The 23681-nt window shown below is 36.6% G+C and overlaps 1 protein-coding gene across 2 annotated transcripts in view; it reads left to right on the forward strand.

Annotated features, from left to right (window-relative positions):
- Window positions 1-23681, forward strand: part of edil3 (EGF like repeats and discoidin domains 3) — a 296005-nt gene that overhangs the window by 93366 nt on the left and 178958 nt on the right. For both annotated transcript variants that reach the window (XM_031897510.1, NM_001100213.1), the window contains 1 exon segment: window positions 11079-11111. In XM_031897510.1, coding sequence (XP_031753370.1) covers window positions 11079-11111 — 33 coding nt within the window.

Here is a 23681-nt window from a genome sequence, read left to right on the forward strand (position 1 = left end):
TTGATGGTTTGATTAATAGACGTCTGGATATGTGTTGGATATGTGTGGAAGTATGCATTGTCCATTGCTGAAGATGTATATTCAGTTATTTCACTGAACTATACAGGCAGAAGAGAGGAGCTGCCATAAGGCACATTATCATATATATTTATATCAAAAGATGAACCTGGCTTTTAGGTGAGCCAAAAGTTTAGAAATCAAAGAAAGTTTGGCTGTGCTTGTTAGTTAGGTGTATTACTTAACAATTAATAATAAGTAAATTACAAGGAAATAGATGGAATGAAATTCTAGTGAACAGAGTATGATTTTTTTAGAGAAAATTCTAAAGCAAAAGGAAAATTTTTGAATGAACTAAGTAAGATGTAAAAAATGGGGGTTTTATAAGGGGAGAGGATGTGAAGAAACTGTATGTGGTTTCTACTGGTGAACTAAGGTTGTGTAGCAGTTTGAGGTGCAACTGGTGCTACTATAGGCAGTTTAATATGTGTTTATGTGAGTGTTTGCCAGTGTTACCACAAAACCCTGAAAAATTAATGAAAAGTTTGTCCTGGTCTGTTAACCTACAGCCAACAAATGTATTACAGGTATGGGATCCCTTATTTGGAAACCAATTATCCAGAAAGTTCTGAATTACGGAAGGCCATCTCCCATAGACTCCATTATAAGCAAATAATTCTAATTTTTATAAATTAGTTCCTTTTTCTCTGTAATAATAAAACAGTACCTTGTACTTGATCCCAACTATGATATAATTACCCCTTATTGGGGGCAGAACAGCCCTATTGGGTTTATTTAATGGTTAAATGATTCCCTTTTCTCTGTAATAATAAAACAGTACCTGTACTTGATCCCAACTAAGATATAATTACCCCTTATTGGGGGCAGAACAGCCCTATTGGGTTTATTTAATGGTTAAATGATTCCCTTTTCTCTGTAATAATAAAACAGTACCTGTACTTGATCCCAACTAAGATATAATTACCCCTTATTGGGGGCAGAACAGCCCTATTGGGTTTATTTCATGGTTAAATGATGTTTAGAAGATTTAAGTTATGGAGATCCAAATTATGAAAATATTGCTTATCTAGAAAACCCCAGGTCCTGAGCATTCTGGATAACAGGTCCCATACCTGTATTAACTTCTACTTCTACTTCTTAATTTACTACATTAAAGACAGTTTTATATGTCTGGGTTATCATCCTTTCATTAATCTTTCAGGGTTTTGTAGTAACACTGACATACTATACTTCAGTATATAACCTTGAAAGATGAATGTATGCTTGGGAAGGTAAATACACACACATATGTCTGTATGTAAGATATATATTTTGAAACATGGCCCTAAAACTAGCTGCAAATCATAGAGAGTAAAAGATGAATATGCAGTATTTGGATAAGACGTGTGGATTCAATACTCACAGAACATAACCAGATATTAGATAACATCACATATATCATTTAAAGTGAATATAGATGTTTCCATTTGAAATCAATCTATTTTACATGTTAAGTAGAACCTACTAAGTAGTGATAATTAAGCAAATGATAGATAAAAGCAAAGTGTTGTTCTAATTACTTTCCCTCAGCCCTTTTGGCCTTTCCTCTGCCCAGTTATCACAACACTGTCCCCTATAACCTGGAGTTCATAGTGATAAATTGTTCCACATAAAGGAAAGTCATTTTTCTATAGTTTTCAAAGTCCCTGAAAGGACTAGTTGCTATGGAAACAAGTACTGCGTTTTCAAATTTATCATTATTCCCAAGCTTGCATACATGTTAGAATCTCTTCCTTAGAGGGACACTCTATACTTGTGTATATTCTTTCAGAATTGTGCTATATGGAGGAATAGCATTAATGTCATAGTTTTATAATACTGCTGAGTTAAGGCTATCAGAGGACCATTGGGGGTTGTCCCTTCTCTGTTCAGTTGTCACATACCTCCAGTAAAATCAGTCCACACACCCTGCCTGCTTGGCCATGCCTACTGCTAGACGTTGGACTTTCCCGTGCTAGCTAAGGCAGATGGTATAGGACCCGTTATCCAGAATGCTCGGGACCAAGGGTATTCCGGATAAGGGGTCTTTCCGTAATTTGGATCTCCACACCTTAACTCTACTAAAAAATCAATAAAACATTAATTAAACCCCATAGGATGGTTTTGCATCCAATAAGGATTAATTATATCTTAGTTGGGATCAAGTAAAAGCTACTGTTTTATTATTACAGAGAAAAAAGGAATCCATCTTAAAATTCTGAATTATTTGATTAAAATGGAGTCAATGGGAGACGAGCTTTCCGTAATTCGGAGCTTTCTGGATAACGGGTTTCCGGATAAGGGATCCCATACCTGTATATATATTATAAAACACAAGAGTCATGTAACAGAAATTACATCACTAAGCACTATATAATAATAAATACAACTGATGAAATCACTTAGCACCATTTAGAAGGATATAAATTACAGGATATTCATGTATGTATGTATGTATGTATTGCTCTTGTGTGTTATCCAGAAAACTCTGGATTACAGAAAGGCCATCTCCAATAGAGTCTATTTCAATCAAATAATTCTAATTTTAAAATGGTTTTCTTTTTCTCTGTAATAATAAAACAGTACCTTGTACTTGATGGTAACTAAACTGCATGAACCCATATTGGGGGCAAAACAATCCTATTGGATTTATTTAATGTTTAAACAATTGTTTATAGACATAAGGTATGGTGATACAAATTACAAAAGACCCCTTATCCAGAAAACCCAATGTCCTAAACATTCTGGAAAATAGATCTCATATTCTACTTCTATTTAAATTACATTGACACAGCTATCGGCAGGTGATAAAATATTAGGGATTTGTATAATTTACTCCATGGCAAATGTATATTTGCAACATAATCTAGTGTTATTCTGGGAAAAGTCAATGATGCTATTTTATATAGGATGGAATGTGAAACGCCAATGTCCAAATTTTGTTAAGCAGACATACTGTAGAAAACTGTATAATAAAAGTCCTTTTCAAACTAAACATGAAACCCAAATTTCTTCTTTGTTAATACATCCATAACCATTATAAAGGCATTTAAAACGGGTGACAAAATTCGCTGCATGTCCAAAAATTGTTGCGAGCGTTAAAAGAATTGTAATGTGTCAAAAAGAATTATCGCACATCAAAAAGAATTGTCTCTTGCTTCAAAAGAATTGTTGGGTGCAAAATTTTTTTTTTTGACACGCAACATTTTCACTGTTTGCTGAATTTTTTCGCCAAAGCGAAACACGACAGATTTGCTCCTTAGTAATCTTCACCACTCAGGGAAAAATAGGATAAATTGTTCAAATTTTTGTATTAGTGGGGTGATTCACTGAATTCTTTGACTTCAGAGGGTGATTGGAAATCACTTCAACATAATATGCACATTGTTGGTTTCAGGCAGGATGCACTGACAGTGAAAATAAAGAATAAATAAATGAATCTGATGGAGTTCACATTATTCTTATCTGCTTCCCACAAGCAGCAGTAAATACTTCATGTAATTAGGGAATATGGGTTGCTAGTGTATGTCAAATGCCTACATAAAGTGCGCTCCATCCATACTTGGTGGTGAAGTACTGTATGTTATATAAGTAAAAATGAATGGCATGGCAAATATTGTAATTTAATATTTGGTGAGGGAATGGATGCTTTCGGACAGTACACAAAAATTCGGACAAAACACAAGAATAGGTTTAGCCGTTTGTTGCAGGAAATAGTAATGCTCTTTTTCCAACCCTGGTCTATTTTTTCCAGATTTTATAAAGAGAGAGACAATTTATTGAGAAGGGGTTAGTCCCCTCTGAGATGTTTGATCCTTATAGTGGCAACTAGTAATTTTGATATCAGTGGGGTTAATACTCTCTATCCAAAACCACAATAACTGGAAGAAGGGTCAAGGGATTTTCTGGCATTTAGGAATCAGAGGATTATTTACATCTGCAGGTTTCTGGATCAGGTTTCTAAATTGTGTTGCTGGCCCTCTTAACATACTTACGCTGCGCTCAGGTCAGAGCAAAACATTTAATCAGATGCTGGAATACAACATGCATTGTGTCAACACAATTTGTGAACTGGATGCTGAGAAAAATGTTTGGAGGGTCCCATGACTTGGTCTTGCCCTTGTATACATGTTTTTTGCCATTGTATACTAGCAGGGAAGGAGAAAAAAGGTGGTTCCAGGGTGAAAGCCATTATATGGATAGGTTAAAGTAGCAATAATATGAGACCTGGATAAAAGGATCACAACTATTGTGCTCTTAATATACTTTCATTTTATTTTCAGACATAGGGATTACATCAGTCAGATAATTGTTTGATCTTTATAATTCTTGACAGAACTCTAACAGGGACCTTGTAATAATAGAACACAGAGGTAACGGCCAAGGACAGTATTATATAAGAGATACTCTGATTACAGTTTTAACTACAGACCTAGTGACTGGTAGCACCAGATATATAAAATCTTTATATAATAATGATAGGACTCTTGCTAGTATTGCCTGCCATGAAAAGCAACAAAATGATACAGCACAATGAGAATCAACTTGATAAGGCTTTACAGTGTGCAATGGTAATATAAAGCTACAGCTACAAAATACACAGTTAAAGGAGAAGGAAAGTTAAAAATCAATGGGGGAGTGCCAAATTGGCAGTGACTGTAATCACTTACTCAAAATGTGGCCATAAGCCTTTATATTGAACTTCTTGGACATCTACCATGTCTACATTCACATATATCCTGCAAACATTACCTATTTTTTAACTGCATAGAAATTGAAAAGATCCCCAATCAAATGACTTGCAATTTTATTTGCAATCATGGAATAAATGCTAACATATCCTGATTTAGTATTTAGTGCTGAGTACCGTTTATTTAGTTGCCTTTGCAATGGCAAAATGCTCTTTCGTTATTGAAATGTTTTCCTACTTGCCTTTCATTTCATGCTTTTTCATATTCAGTTGCAATTGAAATGCTAAACTGGAACGCTTTAAAACCAAGAATTACATAATCCAAAAACTATATCAATATATGTACATGTACAGATGTTTGTCTATACAGTATATTATTATTGTGAGCACCATTCTAAGAGATTGAGAACAACGCTGCCCTCATCATACCAACAATGTACGTTTATTGTTTTGTTAAGAACTAAACCTACTTGAAATCCTTAGTCAGTAATCATCAAAGCAATTTTAGTGCCTCGCTACATTATGGCATTCACAGTAATTCCACCTTCTATAAATGTACCTGGGACCTAAACTCTTAGCACTCTCATATCCTCTTAATGTAGGATTTCGTTCTGTGGCAGAACATCATATAGCAAGTGATTATAAGCACCGAGAGCCTTCTTTAATCAGAATATGTTCACATGCCTCATGCTACACACATTGCACTGCCTTAAATCCAGAAATGCTTTGACCTTCACTTATGGCATTATAGGTGGAGACAGATACAGCCTAATAGTTCAGAGCCATATATCCAAACTATATATCCGCCTGTTTTGATCTTCTTAGATCTCATCAGTGAAAGATATTGGAACATGATCTTTTAGGGGGTGGGACTTGGAAAGCAGCAAAGCAAAATAACCATATTGGTTAGGAAGAGAGGGGCTAAAAGGAAGGATCCCAATAGCCCCTTTGACTCTGAGGAAAGTTTGAGACTGTTTCACATCTATAGTAATTGCCACCAAGTGTGTTCTATAGGCTCCAGACAAGCCAGGCAGACTGTATGTAGCAGTTGAGACAAGCATTTGGAAATCCGGCATCCAACATATTCCTACCAGCAGACTAGTTACTTGGAGGATACAGACAATTCAGTTAGTAATTCCATACTTGAACCGGCAAGTAAGGTTATCAGAAGGAAGTAGATCATTGTTACTCACTAATAAACATCCACATGGCATTGAACTGTCTGGGTTATGTCCATACAATGTGCAGATCATTTTCTCAGTGAGCAACAAAGGTTAATGTCACATTATTCTGGATTTTTTTATATATATATATCTATATATAGAGAGAAATAATATAAAGATCCAAAAATGCAGAAAATACAGTGTAATGAAAAAAATGATTCCCAACATAGTCCCAGTACAACAGTTCCTGCTAAGAATGGTTGACATGCCATGTTAGGGCATTATTGTACTATGCATTCCATTCAAACGGGCTGTCTGTTTTAATAATTGATATTTCTTTGTTTCATTGGGCATGACTTCAGATAAAAGCACTGGCTTGAAATCAACTTTTGTAGCATGGATAGCCTTACATCTCTATTCAGCTAAATACAACTAGGAAATGTCATATTGGCTACAGTTAGTTTGCAGACTATTTCAGACGTGGCGTTCAAATGTATTCGAGCCTGAAATGTATTTTAAAAGCTGCAACGTATACTCATTAATCAGGGCACCAAATTTACACAGCAAAATATTCAAAATTGTTTCATAAACTGTCACTGTATTGAACGGGGGAATGGCACATAACAAAAACTATTCACATTTTACAGTAGCAACATTCATTGATTTTTTTGTACCCATGCTATTTTAATCTCGATTACACAGGTAGGAGGATATTCTTTGAGTTACATGTAATTTAACAAAAAATATGTTTTGGAAAACACAAGGACAAATGGAGCAGGTGTTATTGTTACTTAAAACAGCTACTGGAATAATACTGTGCACTCCAATAAAAAATACTGGGCAAATGTAAAAGCTGTTTACAAAATTGATATTTTGTTAACCTGTGATTCAAAAACTGATCTAATTCAGTACCAAGTTCTGCAGCTAAGTAATACTCATGAATCAGAGAAGCAGCCAATATCCTGCAATATCTTCAGGCCTCTGGACTGGCTTCATCAACAAATTGTATTACAATGTACTTACAAAAATACTATATAGAATATGTTGTTTTTCACTCAAATGGCAGCCCTGGCAATAACTTCTCAAGGTAACAGACAGCAACATCCAGGGTAACTTTAAACAGAAATCCTTCCGTTTTATTCACAACAGAGGCTTTCAAGAGAGAAGTAAATGGTAACAGTACATAACAATAGTAACAGCAACTCTAACTTACTATAGGTTGAAAAAAGTCCATCAAGTTCAACCCTTCCAAGTAAACCCAGCACACAAACCTATACTGACCTATCTATCCACTCACATACAGACCCATACTGACCTATCTATCCACTCACATACAGACCCATACTGACCTATCTATCCACTCACATACAGACCCATACTGACCTATCTATACACTCACATACAGACCCACACTGACCTATCTATCCACTCACATACAGACCCATACTGACCTATCTATCCACTCACATACAGACCCATACTGACCTATCTATCCACTCACATACAGAGACATACTGACCTATCTATACACTCACATACAGACCCACACTGACCTATCTATCCACTCACATACAGACCCATACTGACCTATCTATCCACTCACATACAGACCCATACTGACTTATCTATACACTCACATACAGACCCATACTGACCTATCTATCCACTCACATACAGACCCATACTGACCTATCTATCCACTCACATACAGACCCATACTGACCTATCTATCCACTCACATACAGACCCATACTGACCTATCTATCCACTCACATACAGACCCATACTGACTTATCTATACACTCACATACAGACCCATACTGACCTATCTATACACTCACATACAGACCCATACTGACCTATCTATCCACTCACATACAGACCCATACTGACCTATCTATACACTCACATACAGACCCATACTGACCTATCTATACACTCACATACAGACCCATACTGACCTATCTATACACTCACATACAGACCCATACTGACCTATCTATCCACTCACATACAGACCCATACTGACCTATCTATCCACTCACATACAGACCCATACTGACCTATCTATCCACTCACATACAGACCCATACTGACCTATCTATCCACTCACATACAGACCCATACTGACCTATCTATACACTCACATACAGACCCATACTGACCTATCTATACACTCACATACAGACCCATACTGACCTATCTATACACTCACATACAGACCCATACTGACCTATCTATCCACTCACATACAGACCCATACTGACCTATCTATCCACTCACATACAGACCCATACTGACCTATCTATCCACTCACATACAGACCCATACTGACCTATCTATCCACTCACATACAGACCCATACTGACCTATCTATCCACTCACATACAGACCCATACTGACCTATCTATCTACTCACATACAGACCCATACTGACCTATCTATCCACTCACATACAGACCCATACTGACCTATCTATCTACTCACATACAGACCCATACTGACCTATCTATACACTCACATACAGACCCATACTGACCTATCTATACACTCACATACAGACCTATACTGACCTATCTATACACTCACATACAGACCCATACTGACCTATCTATCCACTCACATACAGACCCATACTGACCTATCTATACACTCACATAGAGACCCATACTGACCTATCTATATACTCACATACAGACCCATACTGACCTATCTATATACTCACATACAGACCCATACTGACCTATCTATCCACTCACATACAGACCCATACTGACCTATCTATACACTCACATACAGACCCATACTGACCTATCTATACACTCACATACAGACCCATACTGACCTATCTATACACTCACATACAGACCCATACTGACCTATCTATCCACTCACATACAGACCCATACTGACCTATCTATACACTCACATACAGACCCATACTGACCTATCTATACACTCACATACATACCCACACTGACCTATCTATACACTCACATACAGACCCATACTGACCTATCTATCCACTCACATACAGACCCATACTGACCTATCTATCCACTCACATACAGACCCATACTGACCTATCTATCCACCCACATACAGACCCACACTGACCTATCTATACACTCACATACAGACCCATACTGACCTATCTATCCACTCACATACAGACCCATACTGACCTATCTATCCACTCACATACAGACCCATACTGACCTATCTATCCACCCACATACAGACCCACACTGACCTATCTATATACTCACATACAGACCCACACTGACCTATCCACTCACATACAGACCCATACCGACCTATCTATCCACCCACATACAGACCCACACTGACCTATCTATATACTCACATACAGACCCATACTGACCTATCTATCCACTCACATACAGGCCCATACTGACCTATCTATACACTCACATACAGACCCATACTGACCTATCTATACACTCACATACAGACCCATACTGACCTATCTATACACTCACATACAGACCCATACTGACCTATCTATCCACCCACATACATACCCACACTGACCTATCTATACACTCACATACAGACCCATACTGACCTATCTATCCACTCACATACAGACCCATACTGACCTATCTATCCACTCACATACAGACCCACACTGACCTATCTATCCACTCACATACAGACCCATACTGACCTATCTATACACTCACATACAGACCCATACTGACCTATCTATATACTCACATACAGACCCAGCCTCTGTGATTCTCCTCATATTCTGGGTCTCATTGAACTATTTTTGAGATATATACCTTCCCTGTAGTGTTTTCCCAGACACCATGCCACAAATAACACACAACCTTTGAAATGGCTTAAACCACTTACTCAAAATACATAAATATAGGATGAGATGGTTTTATACTAAAGAAAATATTTCAAACACTCCTAAATATATTTTTATTTCCCTTTTACAGTACAAACTTTCCAAATGCCTCTTCTGCTTTTGTAATGTAAGTGGAACATTTTAAATGATAGTTTTGTCAGTAGAACTCAGTAGAACATTTTCAAGAGGACAGAAATTATTCTCTTTAAAATTAGTGTTTAAATATTTGCACTGGCGCAATAACTAGGTGCAAAGTTCTGTGCCCATTTCTGTCTCAGAGATTAAGTGCAATTTAATTTGGAAATGTTACATTTTCTTTAAAAAAAAAAAATTTGCATTGGTGGTTTTGAATTTTTAAAAACTGACATCTCATCCATATTTATCTTTTTCTTTTACAGACCACTGATCTTACTGGCAATTTTTAGTTGCTATATTGTAGCCTTTTGAAAGTTTTCTTTATGACAAAGGTTAATTTAAAATAAAATTAAAAAAAAAACATTCACAGACTGATTCTAGTATTAGTGGATATTAACAGCTTAAAGGAGAAGGAAAGGTTAATAAAGAGTTAATCTCAAGCTGCAGGCATACCTTCAGTTGTCTCAATAGTGCCCTTAAGTCTCCCCATATTTCTCCCGTTCAGATGATCAGAAGCCAAACAGGAAGAAAAAACTCTGAGCTGTGTAAAGAAAGTTCCCATAATGCCTCACTCCTGCACAGACACCCAGACCAAGTGAACATGCTCAGTTAGTAAGAGTCAGCTTCCTGTTGATTGGCTCAGATCCACATTGCTAAGGGGGGAAGGGAGTTCTTAGCATTCTTGAGGGAGGGGGAGCAGGAGAGGGGAGAGAGCAGAGAGCTGCGTGTCTCTGGCAGAGGAATTACAGACACAAGAAATCTTTTTTCAGAGGACTCAGTGCAGCGTTTCTGTGAGTGCTTATGGCTGTATTTACATAGACCTGTCTGATAAAGCTTACTTAGTTTTTACCTTTCCTTCTCCTTTAAACCATTCTACCAGACACACTACTACTTATTAAAATTTGAATTTCAGTATTTTTATGTTTTTTTTGTCGAATTTTAAAAATGTTTGACATTTTAAAATCTTGAACTAGTGTAGTAATGCAAATATAATTTACAGTTATCAGTGTATAACATCTTTCTTGTCTTTCTTGCTTTTATTCATTTTTTAAAATGTTATTTAGATTTCAATTTGTCGTTGGCGATGATGTCATTTTTTAGCAGTTAATGCTGTGAATTTATCTTTTTGTCCAATATTTATATAATTTCAAACATTTATTTTGTTTCTTTTTAGATGCAGAAGTAGTAGAGAACTCCACAACAGTAGGTAAGAAAAGAAAATTCAACATAAATATAATATAAATATTGCTTACATTTATGTTTTAAAATGTGTTTTAATTTGGCTTTCAGAAGTTGTGATTTTTTTTTACAAGGTAGAAAGGTTTTCCAATCATATCTCTTAAGCTCTTATGCTTTGTGCAAATCCGGTTCTTCTTTTCTCCAACAAAAAGCCAGGCATGGATGTGCTGTGAAATTCCGCATTTTGTCATTGGCTGATTTTTTCACAAAAGGCTTGGTAAAATTCTCTAAGCAGGAAAGAGTTGCGCTAATGTCAAATACATTGAGTTTTGCAAGTTACATGCCGAAAGGAAGTTATGCGCTAGCTGTTTTTTGTAAATTTATCACCGTTTCGCACATTTTTCTGTGAAACGGGACAGATTTACTCATCACTGTCGAGCTTTTAATTTTTTGTCGAGGAAAAGAAAGACCCGATTTTCACAAAGTGTGCTATTCAGATGAAGAAACCACGCAAGATTTTGGGAACTCTCATGTGGTTATAGTATCCGAAGGCTCAAGCATTCTTAATTCTGCTCCTAGAAGTCCTGATGTCATTACGACAATGAACAAACAGTTAAATCCACAGTACATTTAAAAGGATTAGGAGCCAAAAGAAAATGTCCAATCAGAGTTGTAATCTAAACTTAGAGACTAAGGGGCTGATTTACTAACCCACGAATCCGACCCGAATTGGAAAAGTTCCAACTTGAAAACGAACATTTTGCGACTTTTTCGTATGTTTTGCGATTTTTTCAGCGTCTTTACGAATTTTTCGTTACCAATACGATTTTTGCGTAAAAACGCGAGTTTTTCGTAGCCTTTACGAAAGTTGCGTAAAATCTTGCGATTTTTCCGTAGCGTTAAAACTTACGCGAAAAGTTGCGCCTTTTTCGTAGCGTTAAAACTTAAAAGGTGCGAAGTTTCGCGTAAGTTTTAACGCTACGAAAAAAGCGCAACTTTTTGCGCAAGTTTTAACGCTACGAAAAATCGCAAGATTTTACGCAACTTTCGTAATGGCTACGAAAAACTCGCGTTTTTACGCAAAAATCGTATTGGTAACGAAAAATTCGTAAAGACGCCGAAAAAATCGCAAAAAATACGAAAAAATCGCAAAATACCGATCTTTACGAAAAAAACGCAATCGGACTCATTTCGACCCGTTCGTGGGTTAGTAAATCAGCCCCTTAGATTTGATCTCTATAGCTGCAGGTCCACCTTAAATAATTGACTTTGTTCTTCTATGTTGTGGTTGCAGGTGAGTGTGAGCATAAAGAACAGCCAGTTGAACATACTACAGTATATGCTGTGATGAAAAAGCTTTCAGCTAGATAGATTTAAGAAAATTAATAGTTACTTTATCTGATGTGTCATAAAACCATGCTTGACAAAAGAAAAAAAATATGTTTGACAAAATGTGCCAAATGGGGGTGTAGACGCATAATAGCACACACCTACGATCTCTCTGCTCTTTGATGCAATTATCATTGGATAAAAATCCCTTTCTAATTCTGACATACTGCACAAGGTAAGTACTTGTCAGTTATCTAAGCCTGCCAGAAGGAAGTTTTATAGCTGTGCTGAGTTCTTCATAATTATTTTTCCTGTGCTCTTTGCTTTTCTTTTGATTATTTAAAGATAGTTTTAGTTTTTGTAAGCTAGAAACATGGGGCCCTTCAGAGTTAGCCACTGTGAAAAATGTTATTCATTCAAGTAACAGAGCAGATGTCAGAGTTGTGAAGCATGGTGTGGGCTACTGTCCAAATTAGCACATCCTTCAACCAGCTTGAATCAAGGGAGCAGTGTGCAGAAAATACAGATAGCTAGGCGGCCTATTCAACTTGTGGCTGAATGGCTAATTATGGAGGCACCATATAATGAATGCACTACAGTACCAAATGAACATAAATATTCTAAATATTGCTACATTTGAGAGAAATGTGTTTTTGTGATAATGAAAAAGTTTCAGAAGTAAATACTATACAATACCAGTGCTCATAAATTGTAATATAGGGGATTAGTTATTATCAAATGATAAGTATTATTAGAACAAAAGTTAAATTACCTTAAATTGTGTTGTTTTGATGCTGATATGTAATAAAAAACATAACAGTTGCTAGTGTAGGAATCTGGTTTACAAAAGTTAACTATCTGGGATAGCTCAAGAAGAAATTTGGGACAGTGAACACTCATTAAGTATTTTAAATTTGTATATAGTACAGAGGGGTATGAAAGGAAATCTAGTAGTGATATGAAGACCTTTCAAGCACTTTGGGTCCAACATTGTTTTTATTGTTATATGATGAATTCGGCACAAAATAATTCAAAAGGATTCCGAGCACCTGGGTCTATATGGGGATTTTTTAAACTTTCCTGACAGTCAGAAAAGTATTTAACATATTTATCAAATCTGATACCTGTGTAAAGTCATCAGAATGTATTCCATGGCTTTGACCAATCTAATGCCATTCTGCTCTATGGAGTGATAGTTCTCGGTACTTCCTAATACAAAGCAGACAGGAGGAGAAGGGATTTGAATAGTTATTGTCTATAATGGACCTATGTTTTCCAGTGTGGAATATTAAATCGTAAGGAGATGATAATGTTTTATTGAGCCATAACTATCAGTATCCTACAATTATGAATGCAGTATATAATTACATTTTATTGGAAAATTTCAGTCGTTTAAATGAGTTTATTTAGCCTATTCCACATGTTAATGTTGTGCATAGGTAAGTTAAGGGTTCAACATTTTCCTATATTCCACTAGTGTATACCACACTCACTATTGTGTAGGGCAGTGATCCCCAACCTGTGGCTCGTGGGCAACATGTTGCTTATCACCACCTTTGATGTTGCTCCCAGTGACCTCAAAGCAAGTGCCTATTTTCGAATTTTTGGCTTGGAGGCAAGTTTTGGTTGCATAAAAACCAGATGCACTGTCCAACAGAGCCTCCTGTAGGCTGCCAGTCCATATTGGGGCTAACAAATAGCCAAGAACAGCCCTTATTTGGCACCCCAACTCTTTTTACATTTGAATTGGCTCACAGGTAAAAAAAAGGTTTGGGACCCCTGGTGTAGGGTATAAGATTAAAGGTGCCCAGACATGCACTGATATTATTTGTACAATAGTCAGTGCATATATGGTTTGATGAGGTGACCGATATAGCCTTGGATTTCGGTTGTCTCATCAATCAGGCAAGGCAAAGAATTTTGATTTGGCGCCTTTGAAGGTGCCCGAACATCAGCAGTAGGTTAATGCTTTTCAGATAGGGGTAGAATTCTATGGTTTCTGCACGCATATCTAGTTCAGTTCTTAATGTTAGTCGAGTGGACAAACGATCTTTCCTCAAGCAATGGTTGCAGAAAAGATTGTTATTGTGCTGTGTATGGCCACCTTAATGTGATCTGTAAAGCAGATAAAGTGGTCCTACCTTAGAGATTTTTGTTTTTGTTTGCAATCAGTGAATACATGCAGTTTATTTTGGCCCACCTGAGTCTTTTTTATTCTACAGAGGGCTGTGACTTAGAGACACATTTAACATCCGTACTTTATAGAAAGTTTCGACAGTGCACACACTTATTTTAAGCAAAAATGGTAATCATACTCCACCTTACCTTAAAAAAATGGCAATGCAACATGTTTATGTTATATTATATGCTAGGCAGTTTTTTTTTAATAAAGTGACTAAAGACACCTTTGTGACTATGAGTAATATTGATCTAAAGGAGAAAAGGTTTACTATGCACCTGCAAATCCTATAGAGAGTGGTGGAATTTTACTTCTGGTGCACTATGACGAGCTCCATCTCACCTTTTGATAAATATGTTACATTGAGAGAGATAATGAAGACTATGGGGGAATATTGGTCAATTGTTACAGTGAAGGAGACTGCTCAATTTGCTGATGGTTCTGCAAAGCTACTGCAATGAGAATAGGGCAGTGGCAGTTAGTGAAGAGTAGTAACGACTGTTGTTCATTTCCTAATACAAAGGCATGAGAAACAATGATGCTTCACTTGACTTTGCTTTGTTGATACCTGTTCATGTGTATAATTAGAAACATACATACTCACCCCAAAGAGCTTATAATTACATTTTTGCTGTTCAAGGAGCACTGATTAAATGCAGGTCTAAGTAGATATTTTAAACTAGGAGCTTGGAAGGAAGATTGTGTCAGAGAATGGGAAAACTGTGACAGGTATAAGTTGGCTGTAGCCATACCTGATAGGAGATTGATTTGTTGATTTTCCCTAAACTGACACACTGTCCTGACCCTCTACCTGTGTGCTTCTATAAAAATACCTTAGCTCAATCAAATGTTTAGGTCTTTGACATCACTATGGGATTACGTTATTGTCCCATTAACACTGCAGAAAGAGACTTCACCCAGACAGATATTCCTCTTTGTTGAATCACTTGGAGCATATACATGTCTACTGTATATGTCTGTCTGTCAGCCCATCTGTTTGCTTGTCTATTCTTCTATCTGTCAGCTATCCAGCTCTGTACATCCAGCTAGCTATGGCTTAGTCATAACAAAAAGCATAAAAACAACAGTTGGTAGATAGATTGCACTAAGAAAAATATATATAAAAGGTGAAGATTTATATTTTCTGACATCTGTAATAATGTGGCATCCGTGAGTCAGAGTGATTTAAAGACAGTGTCATCGGATTTGATATGAATGCAACAGACTGCCATTTCCCAACATGTTTCAATCACAGGCTTACACCCGTTTATGACTAAAGCATTATGACCCACATACTACTGTAACCCAGTGACTCATAAAGGATTGCAGTGAATCACATGAATGTAAAGGCATTCTATACACACAGACACTTTTTTTAAAGCCTGTAAAAGGTTTGACAACTACATTTTTTCTTACATTTTTACGTTCTTTTTACTCTTTAAAAAAAAAAAAAAAAAGCATGAGTTATTCATTGATGTATGATATCAAAAAAGTTTTCTGCTCCGAAAAAAAACTATGTGAACTGTAACCGGTCAGGCCCAAAGTAATACATCTAAGATAAAAGTTTTAAAGAAAAATCTCGCCATGCCTATAATTAAGTGCGCATGCACGAAACGCGTCAGGCGGATTTTAAGAATATGAATAAAGACTAAAAATTTGATGATATTTCCTGGCTGTCCGGTGTGCTTTAGTAAGCTGTCTTTTGAAGGATTTGATTGGTTCCCTCAGGCTGCACTTGGTGATGGGCCTGGGGTATATACACCCGGATCAATACAACCGCTACGTATTTTTTGTGATTAATTAACTCACTTAACTATTTAACTAATTACTAAGTTTTGTGCGTATATACTCTAGCTCAACACGCATATTTATTTATTACTTACATTTCCCCTTTGTTTTCTTTTCTGCCTTAATTATCAATAAGGTTTGACATCCCGTTATACTTTCTCTTACCTTCCATATTTCACTTTACCAATCTGGAATAAAGGGTACAAGCAGACTATTGGCTATACAGGTTGGCCATACATGGGCCAAGAAAATTTGCAGACAATTTGAGTAGGCAACTTATTGGGCTGTGTATGGGGGCCTCAGAGAGATCTACCCATTGGGCAGGTTTAAATGCCATTTTAGCTTGGTCTTGGTAGCTTCATGCTGCAGTTATAGCCATTGGCAGCTCAGATTACACATTCCTAAGGGTGGGGGAAGTAAGTTCTTTAACATTCTTATAGGATGGGGGAACAGGAGAAGGGAGGGGGAGAGGGAGAAAGGAGAGAACTGAGCAGACTCAAGCCACAAATCAGGAAGTCTGATACCGAAGAACATGTTCCCAAAAAAGGAGACAATAAATCCTGTGGTTTTTTTTATAGAGGGCTCAGTGCAGCGTTTCTGTGAGTGCTTATGGCTGTATTTACATAGACCTTTCTGATAAAGCTTACTTAGTTTTTACCTTTCCTTCTCCTTTAACATACACAAGGGTAACAAATAGTATTAAAGCTAATAAATGGATAGTAAATTGGTATTGGTGTGGAAACAATTAAAAATCCATAATCCATAATCCAAAGATGGGAAAATGTTTTGGTGACTCACAGTTTACAGGAAACTTCATTTTAGTTTCTCTTAAAATCAGCTGTAGCTTTATGACACTGAGAGACACAAACTATTATTTATATTTCAATTTCTATGGACTTCGTCCGTAAATGGATTTTAATTAACATCAAATCGGTTAAGCTGAATTTCCTGGAACAAAAGAAAACAAGAGCCATAGACTTGCGTTAATAGTTGTGGGAATGGTAATATATCATAAACGGAATTCATTTTGCCATGAAGTCAAAGCTATTCACCAAACTATTATATAAATAATATAACTAGCGCATTTAATTCCTCTTGGATGAAAAATGGGTAACGGTAAATGCCTATTACAGCTTAAGGCTTATATTGTATTATGGGGGAACTGTAATTCCAATTTTGCCTCATTTGTCACTTATAATGATCATCACATTTGGGCTTATATAACAAATAAATATTCATTCATTAATCAGATATCAACATGAAAACCTTTTCCTTACAATCCATGAATGTGATTTAGCCTGCTACACCATTCTACTGGTCTCCCAACTTCCGTTGCCTCAGAGGACTCATTTTCTTTCAGCACTTTTACTAGGTCATTAATCAGGAGAGACGTGCTGTAGCAACTGTTCCGTCAGCACGGCATACTTGAATTATGATTATTTTTAAACCATTTTTCACATTTAAAAAGAAAAAAAAAACTGTTTGTATAGACTCCAAAGGAGCGGAAATAACATTGCTACATAGCACTTCAGATTAGCCCCATTTCTAACCATATGTCAGTGATTTATTTAATTGATTATTAATGCAATTAATAGTTGATCTTTCAGTGTAAAGTTGGATTTGCTTTTTCTAAAGCCTGGGATTTATCTTATACTCAGTTAAAATTATGCTGTTTTTTGTGAATTAAAATATCACTTGGGAAAAGGCTAGATAGAATATATTAAATAGAGGAATAGCATAAAGTCTGACATATTTCATGTTAATACCTGCATAATATTAAAGGAAAAATATACCTTTGAACAATGTAGGTCTCTATTAACATATAGTACATACAACACCTTATATAAATCGCTGCTCCATCTAAATAAATCATTTTCATAAAAATATACTTTTTATTAGTATGTGTGTATGGGTAATCCTAAATAGAAAATTGCCATTTTAAGTATTATGGGCTATTCCCTGGGATCATAGGATTCACAGGGCACACATACATATTAAATCACATCAACCATTTATGGACAAAGTTCCGTCTTTTACTTCCACATGTCTTCCTGTTACAGTTAAAGCTGCATTATTTCCTGTCAGCTGATCTCTGAGGGAACACACAACCCATCACAAAATGGTGGATCAAGATGTAATAGGGCAATATTTACTGATATTTATATTCCAATTTTGGTAAGATTCTTTGGTAGGCCACTTAACACTCTTCTCCAGTGTAAACAAACCCAACTTGGCCAGTCTTTCTTCTGAGACTTTCCATACCCTTTACCAGCTTAGTTGCCCTTCTCTGGACCCTCTCTAACTCAATAATGTCCCGTTTGAGCACTGGAGACCAGAACTGAACAGCATATTCTAGATGGGGCCTTACCAGCGCTCTGTAAAGGGGAAGAATAACCCCCTCCTCCCGTGAATCTATACCCCTTTTAATACAGCTCAAAACCTTGTTTGCCCTTGCAGCTGCTGCCTGGCATTGCTTGCTACAGCCAAGTTTATTGTGCAAGAAGTTTGTATTTTGTCCCCCTGCCCATACCACATGGGTTTCCTTTTGGATTCTCTAGTTTCCTCCCATGTTACTTGACTCCTGATTACATTTACTATTGTATGTGAGTGTTGGAGGGCCATATATGAATGATGAATAATCTCTTTAAGGTGTTGCGTAAATGAGTTGGCGCTATCTAAATAAAGAATAATAATGAGAAAATGCAATATTGTGAAACTGCAGATTATGTAACAATGTTAATTGTTCTTTATCATTCTAGTAAGGCAAGTTGTATAATGTTTTATACATCATGAAGGCAGATAACTTTAGAAACCAGAATCACAATGCAGTGTTTATTGACACTGTATTTCATTAACATTATTGTCTCAGGGTGTCTGCAGAGACAATGGAATCTGCTCATTTAGAATAAATAAATCTGCTATATTCTGAAACTTATCTCATCTTATGGTTTTTATTTCAGTCGATTCTAATTCACATTTGTTCGCTTTCTAAGACACAACCTCTGACCTGTTCTCCATGTATAGCATCATCAGCAAAATGAAATCATTATTTTTACAGGGTTTTTATTTCTTGCCTTTATATTTTTTCATCTTTGAATTTCTGGTTTTGTGCTAAAGAAAGATACAGTGTATTCCAATATTGTCTTTCATCTCTACTAGCTTGTAACAGAGCCATCAGTTTTACTTCCTTGAACCACTCTTTGCAACTCATTTTTCTTCCTTGGTGTGAGAAATCATTTTCACTTGGGCAAGCAATTAGAACACTGACACACACTGTTATAATATTTCATGAAATAACTGTAGGATGAAATGCATAGCAGCAGAAATAAAAACAGACGCCATATGGGGCTGTCAGTGGCTCTGTCTGCTGTTATGTTTTAAAGCACAGGTTAGTCTATATTTAGTTTATAGTGTTGCTCTGCCCGTATCTCTAAGTAAAGTACATTTGTAAGTTTCATTTCATAAAGACTTCCTAAAGGCACTCATTTATTTCTCACATTCGCTCAGTGGCACACACACACTTCCCCCTTTATTATACTAATCACTTATGGATTTAGAGAATAATATTTCACACATGACTTGGTTTCCTTTGTAAATCAAAGAAATTTCCATTTTTGACAGTTATTAGTTTGCAGAATACAGCCATTCTACCATTTTTTCAGTTGGTCCAATAAAGGGCACTGTTCATTATAGTCTAGTGATGATGTTACCTCATTACAGCTTGCCTTCCCTATTCCAAATTGTGAGCAATGTCACCTTTATTGTATCTGAAATAAAGTGTTGCAGGTCCCAGAGGCATCTGCACACACTTACATGGTACAAGTATAAGACCTGTACATAATTACATAATTAATTGGGTTGAAAAACAACATCCACCTGTCCAAATGATCCCCCAGTTTATTATAGGATATATATATTGACAACGTAGCAGAATTCCAAAGGCATGCAAGAAAAACCTAAATGCAGAATTAGCTGCTTATGTGTTTAATTGTGCAAAAATGTCTATCAAGTCCCTATTACAGGCATTAAGGGAATCAGGGCAACAGGGCATTCCTCAGTCTTACCTGCTATATGGTGGGAAACCATTTGTGTTGCTTCAGGTCAGTTTGGTGAATCTAAGATATGATCGGTAGCCATAAGTGTAGGGTAGGGGACCCCAACCGTTCTTACTTGTCAGCCACAGTCAAATGTAAACAGACTTGGAGAGCAACACAAATATCATAAACGTTCATGGAGGTGCCAAATAAGGGCTAAGATTGGCTATTAGGCAGCCTCTATGCACACTATCAGCTTACAGGGGGCTTTATTTGGTAGTAAATCTTGTTTTTATTCAACCAAAACTTGACCCCAAGTCAGGAATTCAAAAATAACTACTGGGGGCACTGAGAGCAACATCCAAGGGGTTGGTGAGCAACATGTTGCTATCGAGCCACTGGTTGGGGATCACTGGTGTAGGGGGATACAGAGCATACGTTTATCTGCATGGGGCTTGTGCAACTGTGACTGAATATTGTAAGTGTGCATAGTGCTTACAACATAAACTTTGATTATGCTTTGTAATATTCCTATAATGTACTTTAATTGTACAATATGCTGAGCAAATTGCTGCAGCTGGATATTTTATAAACTCATTGATTTTCTGATTCTGTCTCTTTTTCTATATTCCATCACTAAAGACCGTAGAAGCAGTGAAACAAAACTGGGACAAATATGTTACACAAATAGACAGCATTTTCTACTTTCATTAATGTATTATATTTTTTCTAAATATGTGTTGTAGCCTCTGTGCATAACCACTATTGCTCTTCGATTAATAATTCAGTGCTTTGCAGTTTACAGCTTTTCTAGATTTTTTTTATGTTACTCAAAATATATTTTTGGCTTCAAACCTTTTCTACATTGGAATTATTTCAGTATTATTGCATGTTCAGCAGTCTGTAGCATCCAATAAGGTACCATAAGACATGCATGTACTGTATTGTTAGTTATACCGAACCTTCATGGAGAATGTGTACCACCACAAGCTTTATAGTTTCATCATACCTTAAGGAGCAATACTTTTCCTTGTACAAAAATAATAATGTAGATGTGTTAGCACTGGTTGCTAACTGGCCCTAAAAGGCTGTAGGATGCAGTTAGGGCTGTATTTAGGTTTGGTGCTGCCCTAGTCACTAGACTTCTGCTCGTCCCCTTGTCCCGGCCAATAGTGCAGACAGTCCAGCTGTCCTATACGTCCTATGCATGTATGTATGTATGTATGTATGTATAACTTTATTTATAAAGCGCCACAAGGGTACGCAGCGCTGTACAGTCTTACAGAATACAAAATTACACACAGGGAGGACAAGTGATATAATAAATAAATACATATATGTATATATATATATAAGTGCCATGTGGTATGAGACACAGTAGGAAGGAGGTCCCTGCCCCGTAGAGCTTACAATCTGAGTGTCAGTCACGTAGCACCCCTCCCCTTTAGCAATCCAGCAAATATCTTGTGACAAGCTAGCATGATATATTTTAAAAAATAGATATTGCACTTCAAAAAGGAATGTATTACATTGGATTCTCTTGAAGTTTTTCATAACTTCTAACCATTACAGAGATTTCTACAAGCCAGTGTCCCACTTTTAACTTCTTTTGAGTGCAAACTTTAAAAACACTGTACAAGTATGGGATCTGTTATCTTGAATGCTTGAACCTGGAGGTTTGTGAATAATACAATATATTTCTGCGATGTGAAACACCATACCTTCTGCTAAAAATAATGTAAACATTAGATGAACCCAATAGGTTTGTTTTGCCACCAATATGGATTCATGCAGCTTAGTTACCATCAAGTACGATTTTTTATTATTTCAGCTCAAACAATGATAAAGGAACCCCTGTATCAGTTAAAGAATTCAAACAGGGTTTCAGGCAAAAATACCTCACTTGTTGGGTTTTCCCCCTAGCAGTCTGATTTTTTACTGTCTTTCAAAATAAAGAGTGAAACGAGTATTTGTATCTGAATGAAACAGAAACAAGTAGATGTCCCACAAACTTGTGAACAAGTTCAGTATCCCAAATGGGGAGCCCTAGATTTCATGTGTACTCTGTGGTAGAACAAAACATGCAGTACAATATGAAGAATCCCTTGCAGATAAAAACTGCTGGGCAAAAGACAAAATGTAACCCAACAATTGTTTCATACTGGTAAGGTGGTGTATTCTGTCCAAAAGAAATATCTGCCTGAAAACATCTTGAAACTTTAACATCTTTGCCAGGACATCATGACTACTATGATTTAGACTTGCCCTTTAGTTATTGCTTCAAAGGGCTAGAATACTCATATACTAAAAAAGGGTCAATAGTAAAAACAATCTAAAAGTGCCAAGTTTATTGCCCACAATGCACTTTTCTTTTGCATTTGTGACCACACACACATATTTGCACATCCATCTTTTGCATCATGCATGTTTATGGGTGCAACTTATTTTGGCTTTTAGTGGGTGACACATGAGAGGTTTATGGTGAAATTACCTGATCATTTGAGAAATCAGGGACATTTCTACAAAGAAATTCCATCTAGAAGGACTGCACTTACTGCATTCATTTATTTACATTTAATTTAACTTGCAATTAGTGCAGGTCAAGAAATGCCATTTATTTGATGAATCTCTGATATTTCACATCTAGTAGCCCATGATTATCCAAATGCATGCTATTTGCACATCTGAGGCAAATCTCGGAACCCATGACTCCTTGCATTGCACAAGGGATAAATGCAAATACAATGGGGCTGATTCACTAAAGGTCGATAATGCTTATCGCATGCTTTTTTGCGTTAAAAAGCATGCGATAAATAAGGACCGATTCGTCAAAGTCATTTCGCATGCGTTAATCTGCATATCGCAAAAAAGCATTAATTAGCAAATAGAAATAGTACTAACGCATGATTCACAAACACTACTTAAAGCTACTTAAAGAACATTGCAGGTTATGAGCGTTTGGCAACACAGCATGGAGTTTGCAGTCGTATGTGTTGGCCCTAGAGTGATGCAGCCTCCAGTTTTCAGGGAAATGGTCATTTTCGGTACATTAGTTTTCAGAAAGTAATGGTTCCGTGCGTAATATTGCTAGTATATTATAATATGCATGTGGCGAAATATATTGCTCATATCGCAGGCGACGAAATATATTGTGCGCGGTGGGAAATAACGCACATGGCGGAAAATAACGCAAGAAAATCACTCATTGCAAGTCAAATAACGCAAAGAACATCGCTTTTAATTATGACAAGTGTTCTTTTAGTGAATC

This window comes from Xenopus tropicalis, chromosome 1 (assembly GCF_000004195.4).
Source record: "Xenopus tropicalis strain Nigerian chromosome 1, UCB_Xtro_10.0, whole genome shotgun sequence".
Taxonomy (NCBI): Eukaryota; Metazoa; Chordata; class Amphibia; order Anura; family Pipidae; genus Xenopus; species Xenopus tropicalis.